The 24,059-nt window shown below is 39.0% G+C and overlaps 1 protein-coding gene across 3 annotated transcripts in view; it reads left to right on the top strand.

Moving 5' to 3' along the window:
• The window catches only part of NR1D2 (nuclear receptor subfamily 1 group D member 2), a 36,318-nt gene extending 13,693 nt beyond the window's left edge, over window positions 1–22,625 (top strand). For all 3 annotated transcript variants that reach the window (XM_074030895.1, XM_005545642.4, XM_045387032.3), the window contains 5 exons: window positions 884–1,028; window positions 4,058–4,686; window positions 7,042–7,227; window positions 9,865–10,075; window positions 19,224–22,625. In XM_074030895.1, coding sequence (XP_073886996.1) covers window positions 956–1,028; window positions 4,058–4,686; window positions 7,042–7,227; window positions 9,865–10,075; window positions 19,224–19,420 — 1,296 coding nt within the window. In that variant the 5' untranslated portion in view covers window positions 884–955 and the 3' untranslated portion in view covers window positions 19,421–22,625. The remainder of the gene's footprint in view (window positions 1–883; window positions 1,029–4,057; window positions 4,687–7,041; window positions 7,228–9,864; window positions 10,076–19,223) is intronic.
• Window positions 22,626–24,059: the final 1,434 nt, after the last annotated feature.

Below are 24,059 nucleotides of genomic sequence, written 5' to 3'. Positions count from 1 at the left end.
ATACAAAAAATTAGCCAGACATGGTGGCAGGTGCCTGTAATCCCAGCTACTGGGGAGGCCGAGGCAGGAGAATCCCTTGAACCTGGGAGATGGAGGTTTCAGTGAGCTGAGATTGTGCCACTGCACTCCAGCCTGGGCTACAGAGCAAGAGTCTGTCTCAAGAAAGCAAACAAACCAACAAAAAATCAGATTGGGAGTGGTGGTGGCTTATGCCCTGTAATTCTAACACTTTGGGAGGCCAAGGCCGGCAGATCACTTGAGCCCTGGAGTTCAAGACCGGCCTCGGCAACATGGCAAAGCCCCATTTCTACAAAAAATACAAAAATTAGCTGGGTGTGGTGACGCATGCCTGTAGTCCCAGCTGTTTGGCAGGCTGTGGTTGGAGAATTGATTGAGCCAGGGAGGTCAGGGTTGCAGGGAGCTATGATCATGCCACTGCACTCTAGCCTGGGCAACAGAACGAGATCTTATCTCAAAAAAAAAAAAAAAAAAAAAAAAGTCATTCATACTTCAAGAGTTTTGGAATTTGTAGTGAATAAAAGTATGAGATGGAAAATGTGCAGACTGCAGACAGGGTCTGTTAACAGGGTAGTGTGGTTGTTGCAAGGGGTGCTTTGGGTAAGGCAAAGAATCTCTAAAGGGAAGAAGAATTTTGTTTGGTTGGTAGGTGTTAGGTTACTCATGCCAATCAGAATGGAATTGAATTCTGTGTGTCAACATTGTATTTCCCTCTATCCTAAGACATAGTGTTTCCCAGATAGCGAGTCATACACTGGTATGGACTGTAGTTCGTCATGTATATTAGATAGATATGGGAACAGTGTTTATAAGAAGTTCATTTGGGTGTTTTTAAATGGGTAAGTAAATCTTCCTTTGTTCTTAGGGTTTCTTTCGGAGAAGTATTCAACAAAACATCCAGTACAAGAAGTGCCTGAAGAATGAAAACTGTTCTATAATGAGAATGAATAGGAACAGATGTCAGCAGTGTCGCTTTAAAAAGTGTCTGTCTGTTGGAATGTCGAGAGATGGTATGTACCTAGTTTAAAGAGTGTTCCTAAAGTGTGTGGAGCTTGGCTTTTATTCCTCAGCATGAACCAGAGCTATAAGCCGGTTACCAAGAACCCTCTTTTAAGGTGAAGCAGAAAACACATTTTCATGCTTTACAAGACACCAAATTGATTAAAGTCATATCATCCCAGAAACAGGTTTTGGCTAAACTTTGGTGGTTGTTACTACCTCTAAAAAGAGCCATTTTTTTTTTCTATGCAATTTGATTACTTTTTATTTTTTTCCTAGAAACAATGGAGTTTAAAAACATTTTTTGTATGGCCGGGCGTGGTGGCTCATGCCTGTAATCCCAACACTTCGGGAAGCTGAGGCGTGTGGGTCACTTTAGGTCAGGAGTTCCAGACCAGCCCTGGTGAAACCCCATACCTACTAAAAATACAAAAAAAAATTAGCTGAGCATGATGGCATATACCTGTAATCCCAGTTACTCAGGAGGCTAAGGCAGGAGAATAGCTTGAGCCCAGGAGGTGGAGGTTGCACTGAGGTGAGATCATGCCACTGCACTCTAACCTGGGTGACACAGTGAGACTCTGTCTCACTGCAGCCTCCATCTCCCGGGTTCAAGTGATTCTCCTGCCCCAGCCTTCTGAGTAACTGGGATTACAGGTGCCCGCCACCACACCTGGCTAATTTTTTTGAATTTTTAGGAGAGACGGGATTTCACCATGTTGGTTAGGCTGGTCTCAAACTCCTGACCTCGTGATCGGCCCGCCTTGGCCTCTGAAAGTGCTGGGATTACAGGCATGAGCCACTCACTGCGCTGGGCCAAAAAGAAATTGTTTTTTAACTTGTATTTTGTTTTTAACCAGAAGCCCAAACCTCACCATAGCTTTTCTCGATATAGCAATCCTTTCCTCTTTGTTTTTGATTTCTTAACATTACTGAGGATCTCATTTCTTCTTACATGAATTCTCTCTCTTTCTTAGCTCTGAGATGGTAAGGTGCTTTTGGGGCACAGATTCTGAACACATGGAAAAGAGATGCAAAATTGAAAGAAGCATTAGGGTCTGGAGTGGAGGTAGTTGCTCACTTCTGGCATGATCTATTCTCATGCAAAATAAAATTTGGAGTAATTTGTGGGACTATAAGTATTATCTGTGGATGACATTATTGTAAGATTGGACTCTTCTATTATGCTTATTCATTTTTTGGATAATTTTTTTTTTTGTGTGTGTGTGTGGTTTTAAGTAACAACAGGTATGAGGTTTTCAGAGGGACCAGTAGGGTTATTTAAGAATTGTTAAAAATGAACTTCGTATTTATCTAGGGAAGGCCCACTTAAGCAATTCCTTAGGTTACTCTAGTATCTTACTGATACAGACATAGAATATTGCAATAAGGAGTTTCGTGTTTTTTTTTGAGATGGAGTATTGCTCTGTTGCCCAGGCTGGAGTGCAGTGGTGCCTACTCAGCTCACTGCTACCTCCTCTGCCTACCTGGTTCAAGCGATTCTCCTGCCTCAGCCTCCCGAATAGCTGGGACTACAGGCATGCACCACCACACCCGGCTAATTTTTGTGTTTTTAGTAGAGACGGGGTTTCACTATGTTGTCCAGGCTGGTCTTGAACTCCTAACCTCAAGTGATCCACCTGCCTCGGCTTCCCAAAGTGCTGGGATTACAGGTGTGAGCCATCACTCCTGGCCAAGGGTTTCTTGAGTAACAAGTTTCAGCAATTGATGTTTTTTCAATTGCCTGAAAATTTTTTTTTAATGCTAAAAGTACTAGTGCTATAAAAATAGTCGATGGATATTGTGATTGTCCTAAAAGAATAAAACTGACAATCATTTGCGAAGGGAGGAGTAGAGGTAAAGTATCAAACATGATTAAGTTGTTTGTTTTTGAAAGCAGTAATGTCAGAGGCTACGATTAGATTAACAAGGCTTTCTGGGCAAGTATACTGAATTTTTATTGTCTCTGTATAAATACTAGACTAGAAGGAAGCTTTTGTTTCTCCTAGTCTCCAATAGGATTATTGGAGACAAGACACCTAAGACTAGCTTCTAAAAGAGTAGAGGATGACTTATCTCATTTTTAGTTATTTCACTGGTTTTAATTAAAATCTACCAAGTTTATTTTTCAGTAAGTACATTTCTACTGGTTGCGGAATTTTTTTTAAGGATTTTTTTTTAAAGAGGCTGGAAAAGAAGACAGCAGATAATTTAATAGTTAAATCTTGAGAGTAAAGTTACAAAAAATGAATTGACAAGGGCCAGGTGTTCAGGGAATGTTTGTACCTACCAGATTCCATTAATGGTAATGGATGTATGTAGCTGAATCACATGCCTTCCTGGGAACAGTCCTCAGCTTTGTTAGTAAGGAGCTGTGTAGTAATACTGGTCTGCTTCAAACTGGTTTTCATTAGCTAATTTCCTATTTCTTTTTTCTTTTTCTTTCTTTCTTTTTTTTTTTTTTTTTTTTTTGAGGTGGAGATGGAGTATTGCTCTGTCGCCTAGGCTGGAGTGCTTTGGCACCATCTCAGCTCACTGCAACCTCTGCCTCCTGGGTTCAAGCAGTTCTCCTGCCTCAGCCTCCAGAGTAGCCGGGACTATAGGCGACCGCCATCACACCTGGCTACTTTTTGTATTTTTAGTAGAGACGGGGTTTCACCATGTTGGCTAGACTGGTCTCAAATTCCTGACCTCAGGCAGTCCACCCACCTCAGCCTCCCAAAGTACTGAGATTACAGGCATGAGCTACTGTGCCCGTCCAAATTTCCTATTTCTTTTCTTAGACTTTGCTTATAAAATACGTAGGAGATACATTTCCTTAACTTTGTTTTGGGGGAAACTGGAAAATTTTCTCTCCCTCTCCTACTTCCTTTGGTGTATCAAGACCAGCAAGTTTAGAAAAATGTGAACCAGAAATGTGTAGACTCATTCTTTATATGTATGACTAGAGGCCATAGCTATTGGATAATTTTGTGTTATTCTTTTATACAAAACAGGTCTTATTTAGAATATAGATGTTAAATATCTTTTTCTTCAATAGCTGTTCGGTTTGGTCGTATTCCTAAGCGTGAAAAACAGAGGATGCTAATTGAAATGCAAAGTGCGATGAAGACCATGATGAACAGCCAATTCAGTGGTCACTTGCAAAATGACACATTAGTAGAACATCATGAACAGACAGCCTTACCAGCTCAGGATCAGCTGCGACCCAAGCCCCAACTGGAACAAGAAAACATCAAAAGCTCTTCTCCTCCCTCTTCTGATTTCGCAAAGGAAGAAGTGATTGGCATGGTGACCAGAGCTCACAAGGATACCTTTATGTATAATCAAGAGCAGCGAGAAAACTCAGCTGAGAGCATGCAGCCCCAGAGAGGAGAACGGATTCCCAAGAACATGGAGCAATATAATTTAAATCATGATCATTGTGGCAATGGGCTTAGCAGCCATTTTCCCTGTAGTGAGAGCCAGCAGCATCTCAATGGACAGTTTAAAGGGAGGAACATAATGCATTACCCAAATGGGCATGCCATTTGTATTGCAAATGGACATTGTATGAACTTCTCCAATGCTTATACTCAAAGAGTATGTGATAGAGTTCCGATAGATGGATTTTCTCAGAATGAGAACAAGAATAGTTACCTGTGCAACACTGGAGGGAGAATGCATCTGGTATAGTGAAATCAATTTTTTGCTTACATTGTATCAGGGAAAGCTTTGAAAATTTTATTTGGGAGATATGCTAACCTGGGGGGATGGTGTCAGAAAACCTAAGGAATTTACAGACTTAATTTTGTACAGTATTTTAGGTCAAATAATTTTAATAAACATCATTTGATGAATGACCTAATTTCACACCCAGCTAGGTACAAAGCATGTGATTTGATTGATCTGGGATTGGGATTAGGATTTTATGTAAAATATTATTCATGCACAATTGGTCCTTTAATTCTTGGAAATCCCTTTGAAAATTTAAGCATTCTGATTAATTAGTACCTTACTAGCTTTGGAATTTTCTCAAAGGGCTGAACTTTTCGCTTGCCATAGTTAAAAATTCTTTGATTTCTATAGAAAGAGGTTTTTTTTTTTTTTTTTAAAACCATTTTTATGCCAAAAGATCTTTGGGTATAGAACATAGATGTTTTATTGTTTGATAAATTTAGGAGTATTTTAATTTCATAGGCTAGTTTCTAAGGATTTTCTCAGACTTCATCTTATGAGATGACTTAATGTTGGTCATATCATTCAAGCTTTTCTATTTTTCCATCAAATACGACATTCTACATGAAAGTACAGTGTTCATATTCAGCCAGAATTCCATCAAAAACAACAGTACCACACCATTTCCAGTTTAAACCATGAGGTCCTTTGATAGTACTTGGTATTTTCTACTGACAGGTAATTAAAGTCGTCTTTTTCATTTTCAAAATAGTTGACTCTACCTCAATCTTCATTAAATTTTTTGTTGTCACTTGCAGTTATTTGATTCTGTGGACCTTTTGTTAGGCTAAGTAGTTGCTTTTTTATTTTTTGTTTTGTTTTGTTTTGTTTTTTTAGACAGTCTTGCTCTGTTGCCCAGGCTGGAGTGCAGTGGTGCGACCTCAGCTCATTGCAAGCTCTACCTCTTGGGTTCAAGCACTTCTCATGCCCGGAGTAGTTGGGATTGCAGGCGTGTGTCACCATGCCTGGCTAATTCTTGTATTTTCAGTAGAGACAGGTTTCACCATGTTGGCCAGGCTGGTCTTGAATTCCTGGCCTCAAGTGATTCGCCCATCTCAGCCTCCAGAAGTGCTGGGATTACAGGCTTGAGCCACCATGCCTAGCCAAGTGGCTGCCTTAATGAAGGAAAAATCTGTAGACATTTGGGTTCTGATTTCATGATATTCTCCATGGTTTTGTAATCATCCCATTCCTAGATTTTGTGTGGATTTAGTGAAAATTTAAAGGCTGATTTTACTAATAGAATATACAGAATGTGTTTCATCATCTTTTTGGTGTTTTTGAAATAACTTCTTGGCTTCCTGTTTTCCCTCACCTAATCCTCATTTAGAAGGCACACCTGTATGTGCAGTCTTTGTTTCCTAATTGAACAAGTAGAAGTCAGTGATCACACCATTGTTTTTGAAACAAATGGGCAGTGACTTTTTTTTTTTTGAGTCTCATTCTGTCACCTAGGCTGGAGTGCAGTGGTATGAACTTGGCTCACTGCAACCTCCGTCTCCTGGTTCAAGCGATTTTTCTGCCTCAGTCTCCCGAGTAGCTGGGACTACAGGTGCACGCCACCATGTCTGGCTAATTTTTTTAATTGTTGGTAGAGACGGGGTTTCACCATGTTGGCCAGACTGGTCTTGAACTCCTGACTTTGTGATCCGCCTGCCTCGGCCTCCCAAAGTGCTGGGATTACAGGCGTGAGCCACTTCGCCCGGCCAGGCAGTGAGTGACCTTTTTAACAAAACGAGACACCTTGCTGTTTTTTCCTCTTGGAAATTACAACATTGTAATTCTGCCTATTTAGAAATAAGGGATTTTTGAAATGTTAACTAAATGTGAATTTGGGCCTAGACCTGTGACTTCTAGCTGTGTTGGACAAATCACTAAACCTCTCGGAGTCTCATTTCTCCACCTAAGAAATGGAAATTACAGTCTGCCATAAAAGATTGAGAATCAAACAAGTGAATTTGTTTGCGAAATTATAAAACACCATATACTAGCATAAGGTGGCAGCAGTGTTACAAAATAAACTCTTAAACCTGTGCAACAGGTGTTTGAAATAGCTTGATATAGATGGTATTTTTGCTTAGGCTATGTTTTTTTAATGATAAGTTAATTGCTATTTATATTAGGTTGCCAAGAGGCTTTCTACAGTGTGGTGGGCAGCAAATGGATAAAGTGCTAATATTTCAGTAGATTTTACTTGTGTTTTGGGGGTTAAATTCATGTTGGGGTTTCTGATAATTGAGATGCTGCTTTTGACATTTCTTTACCACCTCTTAGTATTTAAGAGTTTTTCCGCTTTGTGTATACCAGGTTTGTCCAATGAGTAAGTCTCCTTATGTGGATCCTCATAAATCGGGACATGAAATCTGGGAAGAATTTTCGATGAGCTTCACTCCAGCGGTGAAAGAAGTGGTGGAATTTGCAAAGCGTATTCCTGGGTTCAGAGATCTCTCTCAGCATGACCAGGTCAACCTTTTAAAGGCTGGGACTTTTGAGGTAGGTTTTATTTATCCTGAATATTGATGCAGGCAGGGCATGTAGTATTTTATTTTCATGGATGTTTTAATTCTTTTTTTTTTTTTTTTTGAGAGAGAATCTTGCTCTGTCACCCAGGCTGGAGTGCAGTAGCGCGATCACAGCTCACTGCAACCTCTGCTTCCTGGGTTCAAGCATTCTCCAGCTTCAGCCTCCTGAGTAGCTGGGACTACAGGTGTGAACCACCACGCCTGGCTAATTTTTTTTTGTATTTTTTTTTTTTGTAGAAACAGGGTTTTGCCATGTTGCCCAGGCTGGTCTCAAATTCCTGAGCTCAAAGCGATCTGTGCACTTTGGCCTCCTAAAGTGCTGGGATTCCGGGTGTGAGCCACTGTGCCCGGCAGATGTTTTCATTCTTTTCTAAGTCAGTATTTATAGTCCAGAGTCTGAAGCTATCAACAAAATAATCATCATCTCAGGGTTTTGGGAAGAGACTTGGTAAATCCAGAATTGTTTAGGATTTTGTGTTTATTTTTTACTTATTTAGGATTTGAAATATAGGTATTCTGTATCTCCAGCACATGAACTCCTAAGTTCTAGTATTCCTTTCAGATGTGGACTTAACAAGTTTCTGCAGTGTTAGACACCTCCTGAAAGCCTAGCCTAGCCTAGCATTTATTGTATTCGATACAGAATAAGAAGGGCAAATAGAATGTGGTTTTTGTTTTTTGAGAGACTGTAGAATATTTTGGGGGATATGTCAGACTTTTCTTGTGTGCCACCGTAGCTCCTCCTGGCTTCACCTTGCTTCAGGATCCTTGGCTACTTTTCTGTCCTGCTTCTCTTGCAACACTGTATCCTGCCTGATCTTGGGGTAGTCTCTACTGTTTAACTTACAGAAGTGCCTCTCCTGGTTCTTAATTAGGTGTCTTTCACTTTCTGTCTGCCCCAGGGCATCCCTTTTGCTGCCAAGGTGTGAGATGCCTTGGGACCTAATTAAGGATAACTCTGAGATTGGGTTGGTGAGAGGAAGTTGATGTTCGGTGGGCCAAATCTTTGAACCTTTGATGGATGGGAGAAGTGAGCCAGGGCTGTATTTTCACTTCTTCTCCCTGCATCTAGTATAACGGAGGGAGTGAGATAACTAAGTAATATAATTGTTAGCTGATTTAACTTGGATGTCAATTATAACATGGCGCTTAGAACACTTACTGTGATAGCTTTCTTTGTGGATAGTCTCTTTGGGTTATGGTTTCTTGAAGCAGTTCAGTTAGACTTCGTCTGCTTCCTTTGCCTTGGCTGCATTTGATGTGTTGATGTTTCGAAGTGTTGCTGCATTGGAATTTTGCTCTTTTTACTTAAGGCATAGAGGCCATGTGGTATACTTGGCAGCCTAAAGAGTTTCTTTAATGCCTTTGGCCAGGGCCCAGTTTTAAATTTACTGGCACTATTTCTTGCTCTAATTTTATATTGCATTTCAGAATCTTTGTTAATAGAGTGGCAGAGTATCTTTGCCATCAGTGGCTATAATTTCTTTTGATGTTCTTCTTGGAGTATTTATTGCTTTGGTAGAGAATTTGTCTTAAGAAAGTGGATTTGGGACCGGGTGCGGTGGCTCATCCTTGTAATCCCAGCACTTTGGGAGGCCAAGGCAGGCCAATCACATGAGTCCAGGAGTTTGAGACCAGCCTGGGCAACATGGTGAAACCCTATCTCTCCAAAAAATACAAAAATTAGCTGGGTGTGGTGGTGTTTATCTGTATTCAGCTATTCAGGAGGCTGAGGTGGGAAGGATCACTTGAGCCTGGGAGGTTGAGGTTGCAGTGAGCTGTGTTGGCACCTCCAACCTGGTAAACAGAGCAAGACCCTGTCTCAATAAATAAATAAATAAATAAATAAATAAATAAATAGGCCGGGCGTGGTGGCACATGCCTGTAATTCCAGCACTTTGGGAGGCTGAGGCAGGCGGATCACCTAAGGTCACGAGTTTGAGACCAGCCTGGTCAACATGATGAAACCCCATCTCTATTAAAAACATAAATTAGCTGGAGTGGTGGTGCGTGCCTGTAATCCCAGCTAGTTGGGAGACTGAGGCAGGAGAATCCTTGAACCCAGGAGGCAGAGGTTGCAGTGAGCCGAGATTGCACCACTGCACTCCAGCCTGGGCGACAAGAAGAAAACTCCGTCTCAAAAAATAAAATCACTGGGCGTGGTGGCTCACGCCTGTAATCCCAGCACTTTGGGAGGCCGAGGCCGGTGGATCACCTGAGGTCAGGAGTTTGAGACCAGCCTTGCTGACATGGTGATACCCTGTTTCTACTAAAAATACCAAAAATTAGCTGGATGTGGTGGCACGCACCTGTAATCCCAGCTACTTGGGAGGCTGAGGCAGGAGAATTGCATGAACCTGGGAGGTGGAGGTTGCAGTGAGCCGAGATCACGCCATTGCACTCCTGCTCGGTCCACAAGAGTGAAACTCTGTCTAAAAATAAAATAAAATAAAACAAAAAAATAAAATGGCTTTGAGTAAAAGTAAACCCTGTTTTTCTTTGATAACTTTCTTTTATATGTGTGGGATGATTCATAACTGACTTGAATACTAAGTTATTTATTATTGCTGTTAGACTTCTCCAAATACATTTCTTTTTCCTTTTACAGGTTTTAATGGTACGGTTTGCATCATTATTTGATGCAAAGGAACGTACTGTCACCTTTTTAAGTGGAAAGAAATATAGTGTGGATGATTTACACTCAATGGGAGCAGGGGATCTGCTAAACTCTATGTTTGAATTTAGTGAGAAGCTAAATGCCCTCCAACTTAGTGATGAAGAGATGAGTTTGTTTACAGCTGTTGTCCTGGTGTCTGCAGGTAAGCAAGCTGGTTCAAAATTGTGCCACACCTAGCATATAGTGACCAACTCAGGAGAAGGTGGCATTTAACAGGTTCCAGAAAGTTATATGGAGGGAATAAGGCCTTAAGGAAGATGCTAAGTTGTATGACCCTGTTATTTTTATGTAACTAATTTTTTCATTATAACAATACATGTCAAAGTGCTATAGGAATAAAGTAGTACTTATATCTAGACCTTGTATTTACCACTGTTAGTCTTTAGCTTTTTGTTCATAATTTTTTTTTATGAGTCTAAATCTTTATTTCATGGATTTGTTAGAACAGTATGTATCTCCAGGTAGGTGGTTCTAATATGAATTCCAGTTTTTATTCAAATACAATGTGGGATACTTGAAAACATTAAAAGTATCAAGAGGTATTAGTATGGTTTGTTGCAGAGAAATGTGAATTAGTTTTAGGCTTTAGTCCAGCTCTGCCATTGAATTTTGTGGGTAACTTGGGTAAGTAACTTTACTCTTTTGGGTCTTGGATTCCTTCCTCATCCTGTCAAAGGAATGGGTTGTACCATGTGAGCCTAGTATGGTGTCTGGCATAGAAGAGCTACTCAGTCACTATTTGAATGAGTGAGCAAGATTTTTGAGTTTTTAATGTTTATTTATATGAGTCATTTATGATGTTTCCCAATGTCCCTGCCATCTTGCATTAACATTACAGTTATTTCTGACCTAAAGTGTTTTGATTCAGACAGTACCCATTAAGGCAGAGATTGTTACTCCCAATAACAAATTGGAAATTGAGACACTTTCCTGGGTATATCTAAGTAAGTGCCAGCTATTTTTAGGTATCGTTTTATTTCCAACATTTGTTGGAAATTTTTTAGTATTTGATTATGACTTTGTTTCCCATTTGCTTCCTACTGTGTAAAGGGCACGGTGCTAGGCATTGTGAGAGTTATAAGTTATGGCCTCTGATTATGTGACAAAACCATAAATTAGTAGCTCTTTAAAGAGAACAAGTTCGTGGCTGAGCGTGGGTGCTCACGCCTGTAATCCCAGCACTTTGGGAGGCTGAGGCGGGTAGATCACCTGAGGTCAAGAATTTGAGACCAGCCTGGCCTACATGGTGAAACCCCATCTCTACTAAAAATACAAAAATTAGCTGGGCATGGTGGAACATGCCTGTAATCCCAGCTACTCAGGAGGAGAATCGCTTGAACCCGGCAGGCGGAGGTTGCAGTGAGCTGAGATCACGCCTCTGCACTCCAGTTTGGGCGACAGAACGAGACTCCGTCTTAAAAAAAAAAAAAAAAAGAGAGAACAAGTTATTTGTGTAATTTTAAGGACCTTACCTCAGCAGAATAAAGACATGCCATTTGGTAACATAATTTGGCTACCTTTTCTGACCAGCTCTACCTGGATAACTGAAAATGTGTGTATAACATGGGAGTAGTATGAAAGAATATGTCAATAAGGGATATCTGTTTTATTGCTAACTTAAAATGCTTCTTGCATTTTACCTATCATTTGCAGAATCTCTTGATAAGTCATTAGTATTGGTTTGAGTTGACATCAGATTAATAAATCGATTATTTTGAAACCAAAGATAATCAATACTTGTTAAATTATCTGATGAATATGCCTTACCTACTAGGTGCTCAGGGAGAGACAAAAAGCTTTAAGGCACAAGCTTGCTAAGTGTTTTCATTCTATTTGGAGAGATGGAACTACACAAAGAGCTTTATGCTACTAAACTGTGTAGTTCTGACTGAGGTAAGTTGGAGTTGTAGAAAGGAAGATGAAATCATCTTGAAAGGCTCTGTGGGGAAAGATAGAAGTGCAGCTGGAATTTGAAGGTTGAATTATTAGGCTTTCCCAATGAAGAAGAGATGGAAATGCATGGGAGAGTACGAGATAGGGCCAGGGAAAGGTTAGGTGGCCAAAGCCTGGAGTGTACATCAAGGAGGAAGGGGGACAAAAGCCTTCAGAGTTAGGGGAGCACCAGTTTATGGACTAACAGCTATGAGAACTAAGCAGAGAGGTTTTAAGCAAAATATGGAGCAGAAGAAAGTCTGTGTACCTTCTTAAGTAGGAGAGTGATCCGGTTGAACAAAGTGACATTTAGCATTAATTCTGCATTATTATTGTGGTGGGTGGATTAGATAGGTAAGTTATTAGTGCTAGAGAGTTAGGTTGAGAAGCTTTTGAAAAGACACCAGGTATGAGGCAGTGGGGTGAGCTCTTCTCAAATAAATTAAGGCAGGTGAGATGAAGTAGCAGGGCCAACATCCCAGAGGTAGTTCAGAGAAAGAAATGACAGCAGAGGGGTAGAGGGAAACTCTCTATGCCAGGAACCTTGTTATTTCATTTATATTTTCTCTAGGAGCATGATATTTAGTTTGATTTAATCTGTTTTTGAAAAAGCCTTTTTTTTCTGATTATAAATTTAATATGGGTTCTTTGAAAGTGTAGAAAATATTAAAATGGAAAAAAAAAGGTTATAATATCACTACCAGAAAAGATCACTATTAATATTGGGCGTCTTTATCCATTTACCTATCCATCTATCCATTCACCTATTTGTTTATGTAGGATATATTTTAAAAATGGAAATATTAAGTGCAAAAGAGTGATTGTAAAAGAATACAGTGCATTCTCTTTTTTGTTAGGTCACTATATGAACATATACAAGTACACATTTTTGAAGTTTCATGTAAAATTTTAATCCTTACCACTTAAAAATTACTAGCTTTTTTTGTTGTTGTTTGTTTGTTTGTTTGTTTTGGAGATGGAGTTTCACTCTTGTAACCCAGACTGGAGTGCAATGGCTTGATCTCTGCTCACCACAACCTCCCACTCCCAGGTTCAAGCAGTTCCCATGCCTCAGCCTCCAGAGTAGCTGGGATTACAGGCATGTGCCACCACGCCTGGCTAATTTTGTATTTTTAGTAGACACGGGGTTTCTCCATGTTGGTCAGGCTGGTCTCGAACTCCCAACCTCAGGTGATCTGCCCGCCTCGGCCTCCCAAAGTGCTGGGGTTACAGGCATGAGCCACTGTGCCCAGCCAAACAGCAGCATAAATTACTAGCTGTTTTTAAGCAGTTTCTAGGCAGGAAAATAAAATTCAAAAGCTACAGAAGAGTTTAAAATGAAAAGTCTCTGCTTCTTTCCTCTACTGCCAGCCTGATTCCTCAGAAAACTGGATTTCTTAACATCCTTCTTTTTAATTTCTGGTTGTTGACCACCCAACTCTGAATACAATGCTTATATCTGTATATCTTTCTTTTTTTGTTTTTGAGACGGAGTCTTACTCTTGTCGCCCAGGCTGGAGTGCAATGATCTCAGCTCACTGCAACCTCCGCGTCCCAGGTAGCTGGGATTACAGGTGCCCACCACCATGCTCAGCTAATTTTTGCATTTTTAGTAGAAACGGGGGTTTGCCATGTTGGCCAAGCTGGTCTTGAACTCCTGACCTCAGGTGATCCACCCTCCTTGTCCTTCCAAAGTATTGGATTACAGGTGTGAGCCACCATGCCCAGCCAATATGCCAATACCTCTTTTTATTTAGTAAGTATAACTTATAAATAAAAGTATCCTTTTCCCTCTCAATTTTCTTATGTTTTATTTTGTAATTTACTTTAAAGATTTTATTTGTAATTTTAATATACTCACAATTTTTGACCTTATATATAATCTTTTGGATAGTTTAGATAGAATCTCTTCATTGTTCAAAGACACTGTTTTTTCTCTGTACTCTGACTTTGCTGTAACATTTCTTTTATGTAGTCAATTAAAACATTTATATCTTGTTCTATAACTGTTTGTCGTGGTTTGATCAGTTGATTCCCAAAGTTGAAAAGTCAGAAGTCAGCATTTATAGTATTATGATTGTGTAAATACTACTTACAGTGTTCACACAGTGAGGTTGAAATGGTAAAGAATAATGGAAACCTCTTCTCCAAACCTCTGCACCTTGAAGGGTGATGTTCCTTGTATCAGGGAATGAATGGATAGTTTATTTCAGTTCTCTATTAATTGTTTAGAATTAAGTAACATAGTTTGCTTTAATCTTTAAAATAGCTTTTTCTTTTTGGGAATGTATAGTTGTCTTCTGTTGTTTTGGGGTTGTCAGACGAAATGCTAATTTCTATGTATCATTATATAATTTTATCCTCACAGTAGATCCCTGTGAGCTGGGACATGTTATTCACAGTTATACAGATAAGGGATTTGAGGAAGAGAGGGATTAAGTAATTTACCCAACGTCCATTTTTAATTACTGGCTAAGCAAGTATTTGAACTCCCATTAGTCTGGCTTCAAAGCCTTTCCATTATACTACTTGTTAACAGAATAGCTCTAGCTGCCAAGGGGGAGAAAAATCTCAAACATGATGTTTGCCTGTAAGATTGGAAGAATCCCGATATCATGGAAGGGGGATTATACCTGGAAGGTAAGTTTCTTTTCAGGTTGTTTAAAGTAACAGCAGTTACTTCCAGTTGAAGGTTAAGGACTGGCATGTAGGTGTGAGGTCAAGGCTCATTTACATACAGATTTTAGTTGTCTTCATAGAGATTTTTGTTGAAGGTTTGACTTTCATCGTGTAGGAAGTGAAAATAAATAGAATATTTGGTGAGGAGTACAAGCTTGGGAGTGTGATGAAGAACCAGCAAAGGAGAGAGAAGATAGATATGTAATAAGTTAAACTCTACAGTACTAGTGTAGCATTTAGTGCACCATTTAGAAGATGAATTTCCACTTCAACATGTGTACTCTTAACATTATAGTCTCCAGAAGATTATTTACCATCCAACCAGGTTTGTACCTTAGGTTCTTTGGCCTGGAAATCTTAAAAACCATGGTTTTAGAAATTGAGACTTTAGAAAAATTTAATACAGTCTATGGTTTTAGATGTAGGCATCGATTTCCCTGAAGTTGTGAGTTGTATAACAAAGCATAGGTCATGTAAACACAAAATAGCCACTGAAAGACCAACGACTTAAAAACATTTTTAAATTTTTTGTGTGACTTCCTACACCTGTCCAACTAACTACTAATAATACTAGTTCCCACTCAGGTATCTTCGCCACTTATCAGTTGTTTCTTTCTTTGCCCATCTAGATTATTTTGTTTGTGAGAATTACTGTCATTCTTTCTCAGTTTTCGGTATTATAAATTACTAATCATATGAGTGAAACCAGAGTTACGTGTCACTTAATGACGTAAATATGTTCTGAGAAACGCATTGTTAGGCAATTTTGTCATGGTGTGAACATCATAGAGTGTACTTATATAAACCTAGATGGTATTTCCTACTACACACCTAGGTTTTATGGTATAGCCTATTGTTACTAGGCTGCAAACCTGTACACCATGTTACTGTGCTGAGTACTGTAGGCAGTTTGTAACATAATAAGTATGTGTGTGTCTAAACATATCTAAACAAAGAAAAGGTACAGTAACAATAGATATGAAAGATAAAAGCTGGTATACTTGTGTAGGGCATTTACCATGAATGCAGCTTACAGGACTGAAAGTTGCTCTGGATGAATGAGTGAGTGAATGATGAGGGCATGTGAGGGCCTAGGATATTACCATACATGACTATAGACCTAATAAACACTGAACACTTAGGGTACACTACATTTATTGAAAGTTTTTTTCTTCAGTAATAAATTAACCCTAGCTTACTCCGTTTTAGTTTATAAACTTAAATTTTTAAAAGCTTTTTGAGTCTTGTAATAACACTTGGCTTAAAAACAATACATAGTACAGCTATACAAAAATATTTTCTTTATATCCTTATTCTATGTGCTTTTTTCTATTTATAATTTATTTTTTTACTTCTTAAACTTTATTGTTAAAAACTGTGACAGACACACACATTAGCTTAGCCCTACACAGGCTCAGCATCATCAATATCACGGTCTTCCACCTCTATGTGTTGTTCTACTGGAAGGTCTTCAGGAGCAGTAATATGCATGGAGCTGTCACCATCTATCACCTTCTATATTTCTATGATAACAGTGCATTCTTCAGGAATATCTCCTGAAGGACCTGCCTGAGGCTGCTCTACAGTTACCTTTTTTTTTTTTTTTGAGTAGAAGGGATGGGCGAGGTGGCTCATGTCTGTAATCCCAGCACTTGGGGAGGCCCAGGCTGGTGGATCATTTGAGGTCAGGAGTTCTCAAAAAATAACAAAAAATAAAGTAGAAGGACTATACTGTAAAATAATGATAAAAAGTATAGTATAGTAAATACTTAAATCAGTAATATAGTTGTTTACTATTATTAAGTGTAATAGGTTTGCTTACGCCAGCATCACTATAAACGTGTTATGTGTTGTGCTATGATGTTATGACAAAAGCTGCAATGTCACTAGGCGATAGGAATTTTTCAGCAACGTTATAATTTCATGGGACCACCCTTTTATATGTGGTCTGCCATTAACTGAAACGTTGTTATGTGGCACATGACTATTTTGTTCTGTCAGAATGTAAGCTCCTTAAAGGATTTCTGGTTTTGTTCACTGCTGATTTTCAAGCACCTTAGAACAGTAACCAGTACATATATTTAATAAATGTTTGGCAAACGATTTCATCAAGTGAAAGGAGGTTATTTAAAAAAAACAATTACTTGACTATCAAAGGCAAGAGAGACTCTTCAAAGCATTACTGAAGGCTTTATTTTTATAAAGATAACTTATGATTGGCCAAAGTTAAATGTCAAGAGAAAGAGATCTCTGCCAGTAGTTTTGTCTGAAACATTGTGACCCTCCCCCTCCCCCCACAAACCAATATGCAACGTTTTTTTTTTTTTTTTTGAGACAAGATCTTACTCCGTCACCCAGGCTGGAGTGCAGTGGCATGATCTTGACTCACTGCAACCTCTATCCCCTGGGTTCAAGCGATTCTCGTGCCTCAGCCTTCCAAGTAGCTGGGATTACAGATGCCAATCACCATGCCTGGCTAAATTTTGTATTTTTAGTAGAGACGAGGTTTCACCATGTTGGCCATGCTGGTCTCGAACTCCTGACTTCAGGTGATCTACCTGCCTTGGCCTCCCAAAGTGCTAGGATTACAGGAATGAGCCACCACGTCCTGCCCCAACATTCTTTTTGTTTTTTGAGTCACCCAGACTGGAGTGCAGTGGAATGATCATGGATCACTGCAACCTTGACCTGGGTTTAAGTGATCCTCCCACCTCAGCCACCCAAGTAGCTGGGACTATAGGCATGTGTCATCATGCACATTCAATTAACTTTTTTTTTAGTAGAGACTAAAGTCTCACTATGTTGCTCAGGCTGATCTCAAACTCCTAAGCTCAAGCCATTCTCCTGCCTCGGAGTTCCAGGTGGAAGCCACCATGCCTGGCCTTTTTTTCCAAGAAAGAATTAGCACATAGTTATAATATTCAAATTTTGTTAAATATAAGATAAACTGGCCAGGTGCAGTGGCTCATGCCTGTAATTCCAGCACTTTGGGAGGCCAAGGCGGGTGGCTCATGAGGTCAGGAGTTGAAGGCCAGCCTAGCCAAGATGGTGAAACTAAAAATATAAAAATGAGCCGGGTGTGGTGGTGGGCGCCTGTAATCCCAGCTACTCAGGAGGCTGAGGCAGAGAATTGCTTGAACTTGGGAGGTGGAGGTTGTGGTGAGCCGAGATCACGCCACTGCACTCTAGCCTGGGTAACAGAGCAAGACTCCATCTCAAAAAAAAAAAAAAAAAAAAGATAAACTTATTTTTTATCATTTTTCTGCATTTAATCAAACCTTTCTTTTTTTGCCCTTTACTATTAAATTTTAGTCCTTGTTTTAAGTGCTTGCATTGCAAATGACCTTTTTCAGCTACCACTTATAATGGAAGACCTCCTCAATATCCTTGTTAAAAAACGAAAGGGAATGAATGGCCAGAAGTTTTGCTTCCTTGTAGAAGTTAGAAGTCTTTTTCTTGTTAATTACAACCTCCCATCTGGGGGACCACTGAATATTTTTGTGTACTCCTGCCTCCTGTTAAAAAGGGAAAGAAATACTTTTGCTGATGAAAAAGTCTATGGGTGACTTATATAGGTTTGCCTAATTTTAAGATACTTTATTGCAGGCTTATGCCAAATGACTGGTTTATTAACATATTGTATGAGAAATTTAATAAACACAATATGCTAAATGAAAGTGAATGTAGGGTAACATAGCAATAAAGTTGCATAGTGTATTAGTTACCTATAACTGCATCACAAATTGTCCCAAAATTCGGGGGCTTGCAAATGCAAACATTTAATCTCACAGTTTTTGAGAGTTAAGATGATATGAGAGATAGGATATGATACGTGCCTCTGACTCAGGGTTTCTTAGGAGGTTAAGTTGAGGACAGGGCTGTGGTCTCATATGAAGGCTTGAGTAGGGAAGGATCTACTTTCACTTGTATGTAGTTATCGGCAAGATTCAGTTCCTTGCAAGCTGTTGGACTGAGCACCTCAGTTCCTTGCTGACTGTTGGCTAGAGCCCACTCTTAGTTCCTTGCCATGTGGGTGGGCCTCTCCACAGGGTGGCTCACAGCATGGCAGCGGTTTTTCTCAGAGTAAGTGAGCGAGAGTGTACCTAAGATGGAGGCCACAGTTTCTCATAAGCTAATCTCAGAACTGACATCCTATCACTCTTGCCATACTTTTTTTCATTAGAATTTAGTAAGTCTCGGTCCACTTAATAGGAGGAGATTGCACAAGGGTGTGAATACCAGGATGAGGGGATCATTGGAGGCCATTTTAGGGACTGCCTACCACACGTGGTGACATACAAATGGAAGTATATTCCATATGTATTGAAAATATGTTTATATACTACATTATTTTATTTTGCTAATTAGAAGCAGTTGAAATCAGATGACATCTAATTTTAAAAAGTCAGAACCTCTGTTTTTGTGAATAAAAATTCTTAAGCAGTAAAGAATTTTGATTTATCAATGTTTTTTGTGATATATATGCTTTATAATATATAGTAACTAGCTAACGACTTGTTACTGAGATTTTGAGAAATTTGTCAACTTTTGCCTTTATTCAAATGTATAAAACCTTGTTTTCTATTCATTAGTGACACTGATGAGCAAGAATTTTATTTATATTTAATGTTAATAATTTATCCTGTCTTTCATATTTCCCTATTCCTGATCTCTCTTAGATCGATCTGGAATAGAAAACGTCAACTCTGTGGAGGCTTTGCAGGAAACTCTCATTCGTGCACTAAGGACCTTAATAATGAAAAACCATCCAAATGAGGCCTCTATTTTTACAAAACTGCTTCTAAAGTTGCCAGATCTTCGATCTTTAAACAACATGCACTCTGAGGAGCTCTTGGCCTTTAAAGTTCACCCTTAAGGCCTTTGTTTATTTAAACATGAACTGATGGTAACTGTACATTTTGTGCTAAAATGCTTATTTATATGTGTATACCATATGTGGAGATAGAAAAGACCTTTAAGACAATAAAAGATTGTAGGCTATCTCTGTAATCATGCAATAGCTGTTTGGATTGAGAACTCTTCAGCCATGATTAGACGTTGACCGCATCTCCCTGACAGACCAATCAGCTGTGTCGCACTTAAACTGGAGAAGTTACACTGAAGTATAATCACACTGAATGTTAGACTTTTTCATCTGCCAAAACCAAAAACCATTTTGATCTCCCTGTGGTATAAATATGACGCACAATCACAAGTGTATGAGGACTTAGGAATTAATCCTTTGTGGTAGGAGTTCTGTTGAATGATGGAAATCTTATTACTACCACAAGACTATTTGATCTGGTAATTGGAGACTTTGGGATTTAGGAGATCTCCATGTCTGTATTTTACTCTACCACTGTTAAAGTGTGTGGTCCTGAGTAGTTTACTTGCTTGTGGAAAATGAGAATTGATAGTGTCCCCAATGCCCCACCTCATAGAGTTACTAAAAAATGTCTGTAAAGCATATTTACCTCTTGGGAGATAGGCACTATGTAAATAAGGTAAAATTTTTTGTTATTATAATTATTCATAACAACATTCTTTTCTTCTTTCTAAGCCTTTCTGGGAAATCATTTCACAGTCCACACCAACCATATTATTCAGGGTTCCTGCATATGTGTGGGGTATCCTACTGATACACACATACTCGAAGTTTATGGGTATAACAAAGACATAGTACATGTACATAATATGTATGTGAATATAGTTAAACATAAATATGTTTCTTCACAATATTTTAAACTGTGAAGAACTTTATCATACAGTAAACTTAAAACAAGAGGTGTCAAAAGACCCAAATTAGGTGCATTTTACCTGTTGATGATGGCATAACCATTGCTTTAAAATGTTTAGACAGTAGAACATTGAATTTATGCTCTATTTTTGTTTATTTAAGCAACACTTAATGTAAAAGTGCAACAGGCAATTGAGTCCAAATTTCCACGACAAAAAAAACCCATGTATTTTATTAGAGTTCATCTTTGGCAAAATCTTTGGTTCAGGGTACTAGTTGTTTAAAAGTTGATTCATATTCTTATCTTGTGCTGAAAAAGGTTGCATTGCTGCCCCTTATACACATGCTGCAGCTTGATGTTAAAGAATTTTTATTCTGTCAGAAGAACTATTTAATGTTTAAAGAAACTGTTTAATATGATGGCGTGTGTGTGTGCGCGCGTATGTATGTTCTGAGTCCACTTCTTTTTTCCTAAATAACACTACAGGGATTTTGTCATATTAGATTTAACTTATAATTTGAAAAATCATCTAGTGTGTGACCTACAGGCTTAGAAATGGTATAGTCAAAAACATTTTATCCACATTTCTAATAGTGGACTTGATTAAATAGATAAGATCAGCATCTGTTTATGGTAGTAGGAGAAATAGCCAAAGTTGAGGATTTTATGTATGTTTTTCTGTTTCCCTGGAAAACAGCAATTAATTGGATTTTTTAGTAAAGAATGCCTTCTATATAATGTTTGGATTATATAAAATTGTAAAAACGATAAGAGCCTGCTTTACTGTACTAAGCCTGTTACTTTCCTGACGTGTGAGCAGAATGCCTTATTTTGTAATCTTGTTTAACTTGTTGCTACTGGGACTTGATTTACTGTGGCACTAGTTAAGTAAGTTAAAAAAAAGTTAAACCCTCTCATTATTAAAGAGGAAAGGCAATGGTGATGTCTGTAATACAATATAAACCATAATTGTGATTTACCTTAAGTAGGTATAACTCTTATGGGATATACAGTATAGTTTTTGTGAATCTTTACATGATAGCATTATCTTTTTATAATTTTTTTTTCCTAAGATAAACAAATGCATAGTTTTCTTCTATGGGGGATAGAAACAGCTTTTTGAAGTAATATTGAAAACCTCAAAGATCATGTTGATTCTTAATTTTTGCCTTTTGCATAAGCCTCTTTATAACATGTATCTTTAAAACAATTAAGTCTTTAGGAATGTGTAACCAGAACTATGTTAGTATTGCTTATAAAACTTTAGTTAGGTTCAATATATACATATATACATCTCTATATAGGTATATAGATTTGCATTTTGTCTTGTAAAATTTTATTTGAATAAATTCCTCCTGTAGGTAATGGGAAACAAAATTAATAGTTCATATGTCACTCATAGCTTTTCTATATTTGAAAGTAGCCCAATATGAAACTTCTGATTCTAAAATTAAACCAGCAACCTATTACAAGCACATTCTTTGATTGAGTCATTGGTTATAAATGTACTAAATGCAGAGAAGACAGCCAATTTAGGAAACTTCCGAGTTGGTGGGACACTGTTGATTAATAATGTACTGTATGAATTAAGTGATGCTTTAACTTTGATTTTACATTTTAAAGTTAAAATGTGGGCATTATGTCAGCAAACTTAAGGGCATTATGTCAGCAAGCTAAAACATTTTTTTTCTTGTGCTTTTAATGTATCTCTTTACATGATCTGAGAGAGGATTCAAGTTGATAGAAATAGCTGAGGGGAAAAGGGGAAACATCTTGGGATGAAGCTTGTTCTTATGGTGATGGTTTAATTACAGATTTAAAAATTAGAAGGAAATTTCAGTGGATTAAGTGTATAGCTTTCATATCTACATTTCAAGAAATTACCATTGTAAACTTGATAAGAGATGATTTATTTTATGTAAACATCTTTGCAAAGCAAGGTGTAGCAGCTCAGCTAGATTTATTACTGTGCACGAAAGTAAATACCTATCTCAATTACTCTTTTTCTTTTCCAATATAAAGTTTGCTGAATGTACAAGAAGAGTTTATCACTTAGGATATAGAATTTTTTTAGGGGTTGGGGGGAGGGGATCTGTCAGGAAACTATTACCTATAAAAAAAGATTGACTTGATTCGATCCAAAAGATAAAACTTGAAGCTATTCTGGAACTAACATGGAAAAATGAAATGGCTATTGTTTAAAAAATGATAGAAATACATTGTTGATGGGATATGAGTTAAGTTTATTTTCTACAAACTGTAATTGATGAGGACATGGATAATATCTTCATGTTTCTGAGAATCTGTATGTGGGGGGAGGGGATAATAAATATTTCTAACCAACTGTGGTGTTTGGTGTCTAATCTACCTTGCCATTTTTGTAAAACTATAATTTAACTCACTACAAGTATCTTTCCCCTGAGCATAGCAGGATCTTTTATGTAAATCTCTGATTCAGCTTGGGGAAAAGTGTGTGTGTGTATATATAGATATATATGTGTGTGTATATATATGTGTATACACATATACATATATGTATATATATGTATATACACATATACATATATGTATATATATGTATGTGTATATACACACACAAAGGGCTTAAAAAAAGATTTTAGGGTTTAGAGATTCCGGCAAGGACTGTTGCTATTTTCTATAATGCCAACTGAGTAACAGTTCGTTGTGTGTAATAAGGTAGTCTTTCTAGGAAGGAGATGTGAGAGAGGAATGGGGTACTTGATAGAACCAGAAATCACCCTTGGCCATGAATGGGGTAGGGTGCCTCAGCAAGACTACTAACCTCTTTTTCCTTTCCTGTCTGTTCCCATGTTGGCAAAATTAAGATACTATTTAAATCTGCATTGTCTGCAGTAATATTGTTAGGCAATCTTGGGAGTGTTGCTTTTCTGGCTGGAAACCTGTGGCTGGTGGCACCTTTGCCTGAGATTTGCTCGGGCCCACTGGGCTTGTTTCACCCACTTGGCCTGGCAGGCTGTACTCAGCTAACGCTACTGGCCCGGATCCCACGCCTCCAAGGGAGACTGAGTCAGGCATGGAGCATCAAGGCGTGTGTGAGCCAGTGTGGCGTCCAGCTACTGTGCAGACAAGTCAGCTGCTGCCACGCGGTGGACATCTCCAGGTGCCAGCTCTCTGCGAGGCTGCAGCTGGACCAGGCACACCATAAGCAGCTTTCCCAGCTGGCACCAGGGAATGCAGTGGTGGCCGGAAGGCTGAAGATGCCAGGAACCACAGGGCCCCAAAGAGGGAATCACAGCCTTGGCTTGGGGAGCTCCCAGGTGTGAGATCCCTGAAGGGCTGGCTGCAGCTTTTCTGTCCTTGGCCCACAGCGTGGTGAGCAAGGGGCATGTTTCAACCCTGTTTGTGTTACAACTTTTAGCTTTGCCATTCAGTGGGTCCCAAGTTCTTGTCTTGCAACCAGGAAGGATGAGGGTACACAGACAAGTGGAGGGTAAGATGAAGAACAGCTTTGTTGAGTGATAGAATAACTCAGGGGACCTGCAGTGGGCAGCTCCTTTCTGTAGCCAGGGTATCCCAATGAGTGTTTAGGCCTAGCAGAGAGGAGACCCTGGAGTGGGAAGCACCTTGCTGTGGGCAGGTTGTCGTCCCACTCTGGAGCTCTCAGCAGAGGGAAGGTCCTAGAGTGGGTGGCTCCTCTCTGCTGGCAGGTCGTCCTGTCGTCTCTGCAGCTCTCAGCAGAGAAGGTAGTTCTTCTCTACAGCTGGCCATCCCTTGGTCTTCCCATCCTCTCAGCAG

The sequence above is a fragment of the Macaca fascicularis genome, chromosome 2 (assembly GCF_037993035.2).
Source record: "Macaca fascicularis isolate 582-1 chromosome 2, T2T-MFA8v1.1".
NCBI lineage: Eukaryota > Metazoa > Chordata > Mammalia > Primates > Cercopithecidae > Macaca > Macaca fascicularis.
Note: the sequence above shows the minus strand (reverse complement) of the source record. Positions and strands in the feature narration are given on the sequence as shown.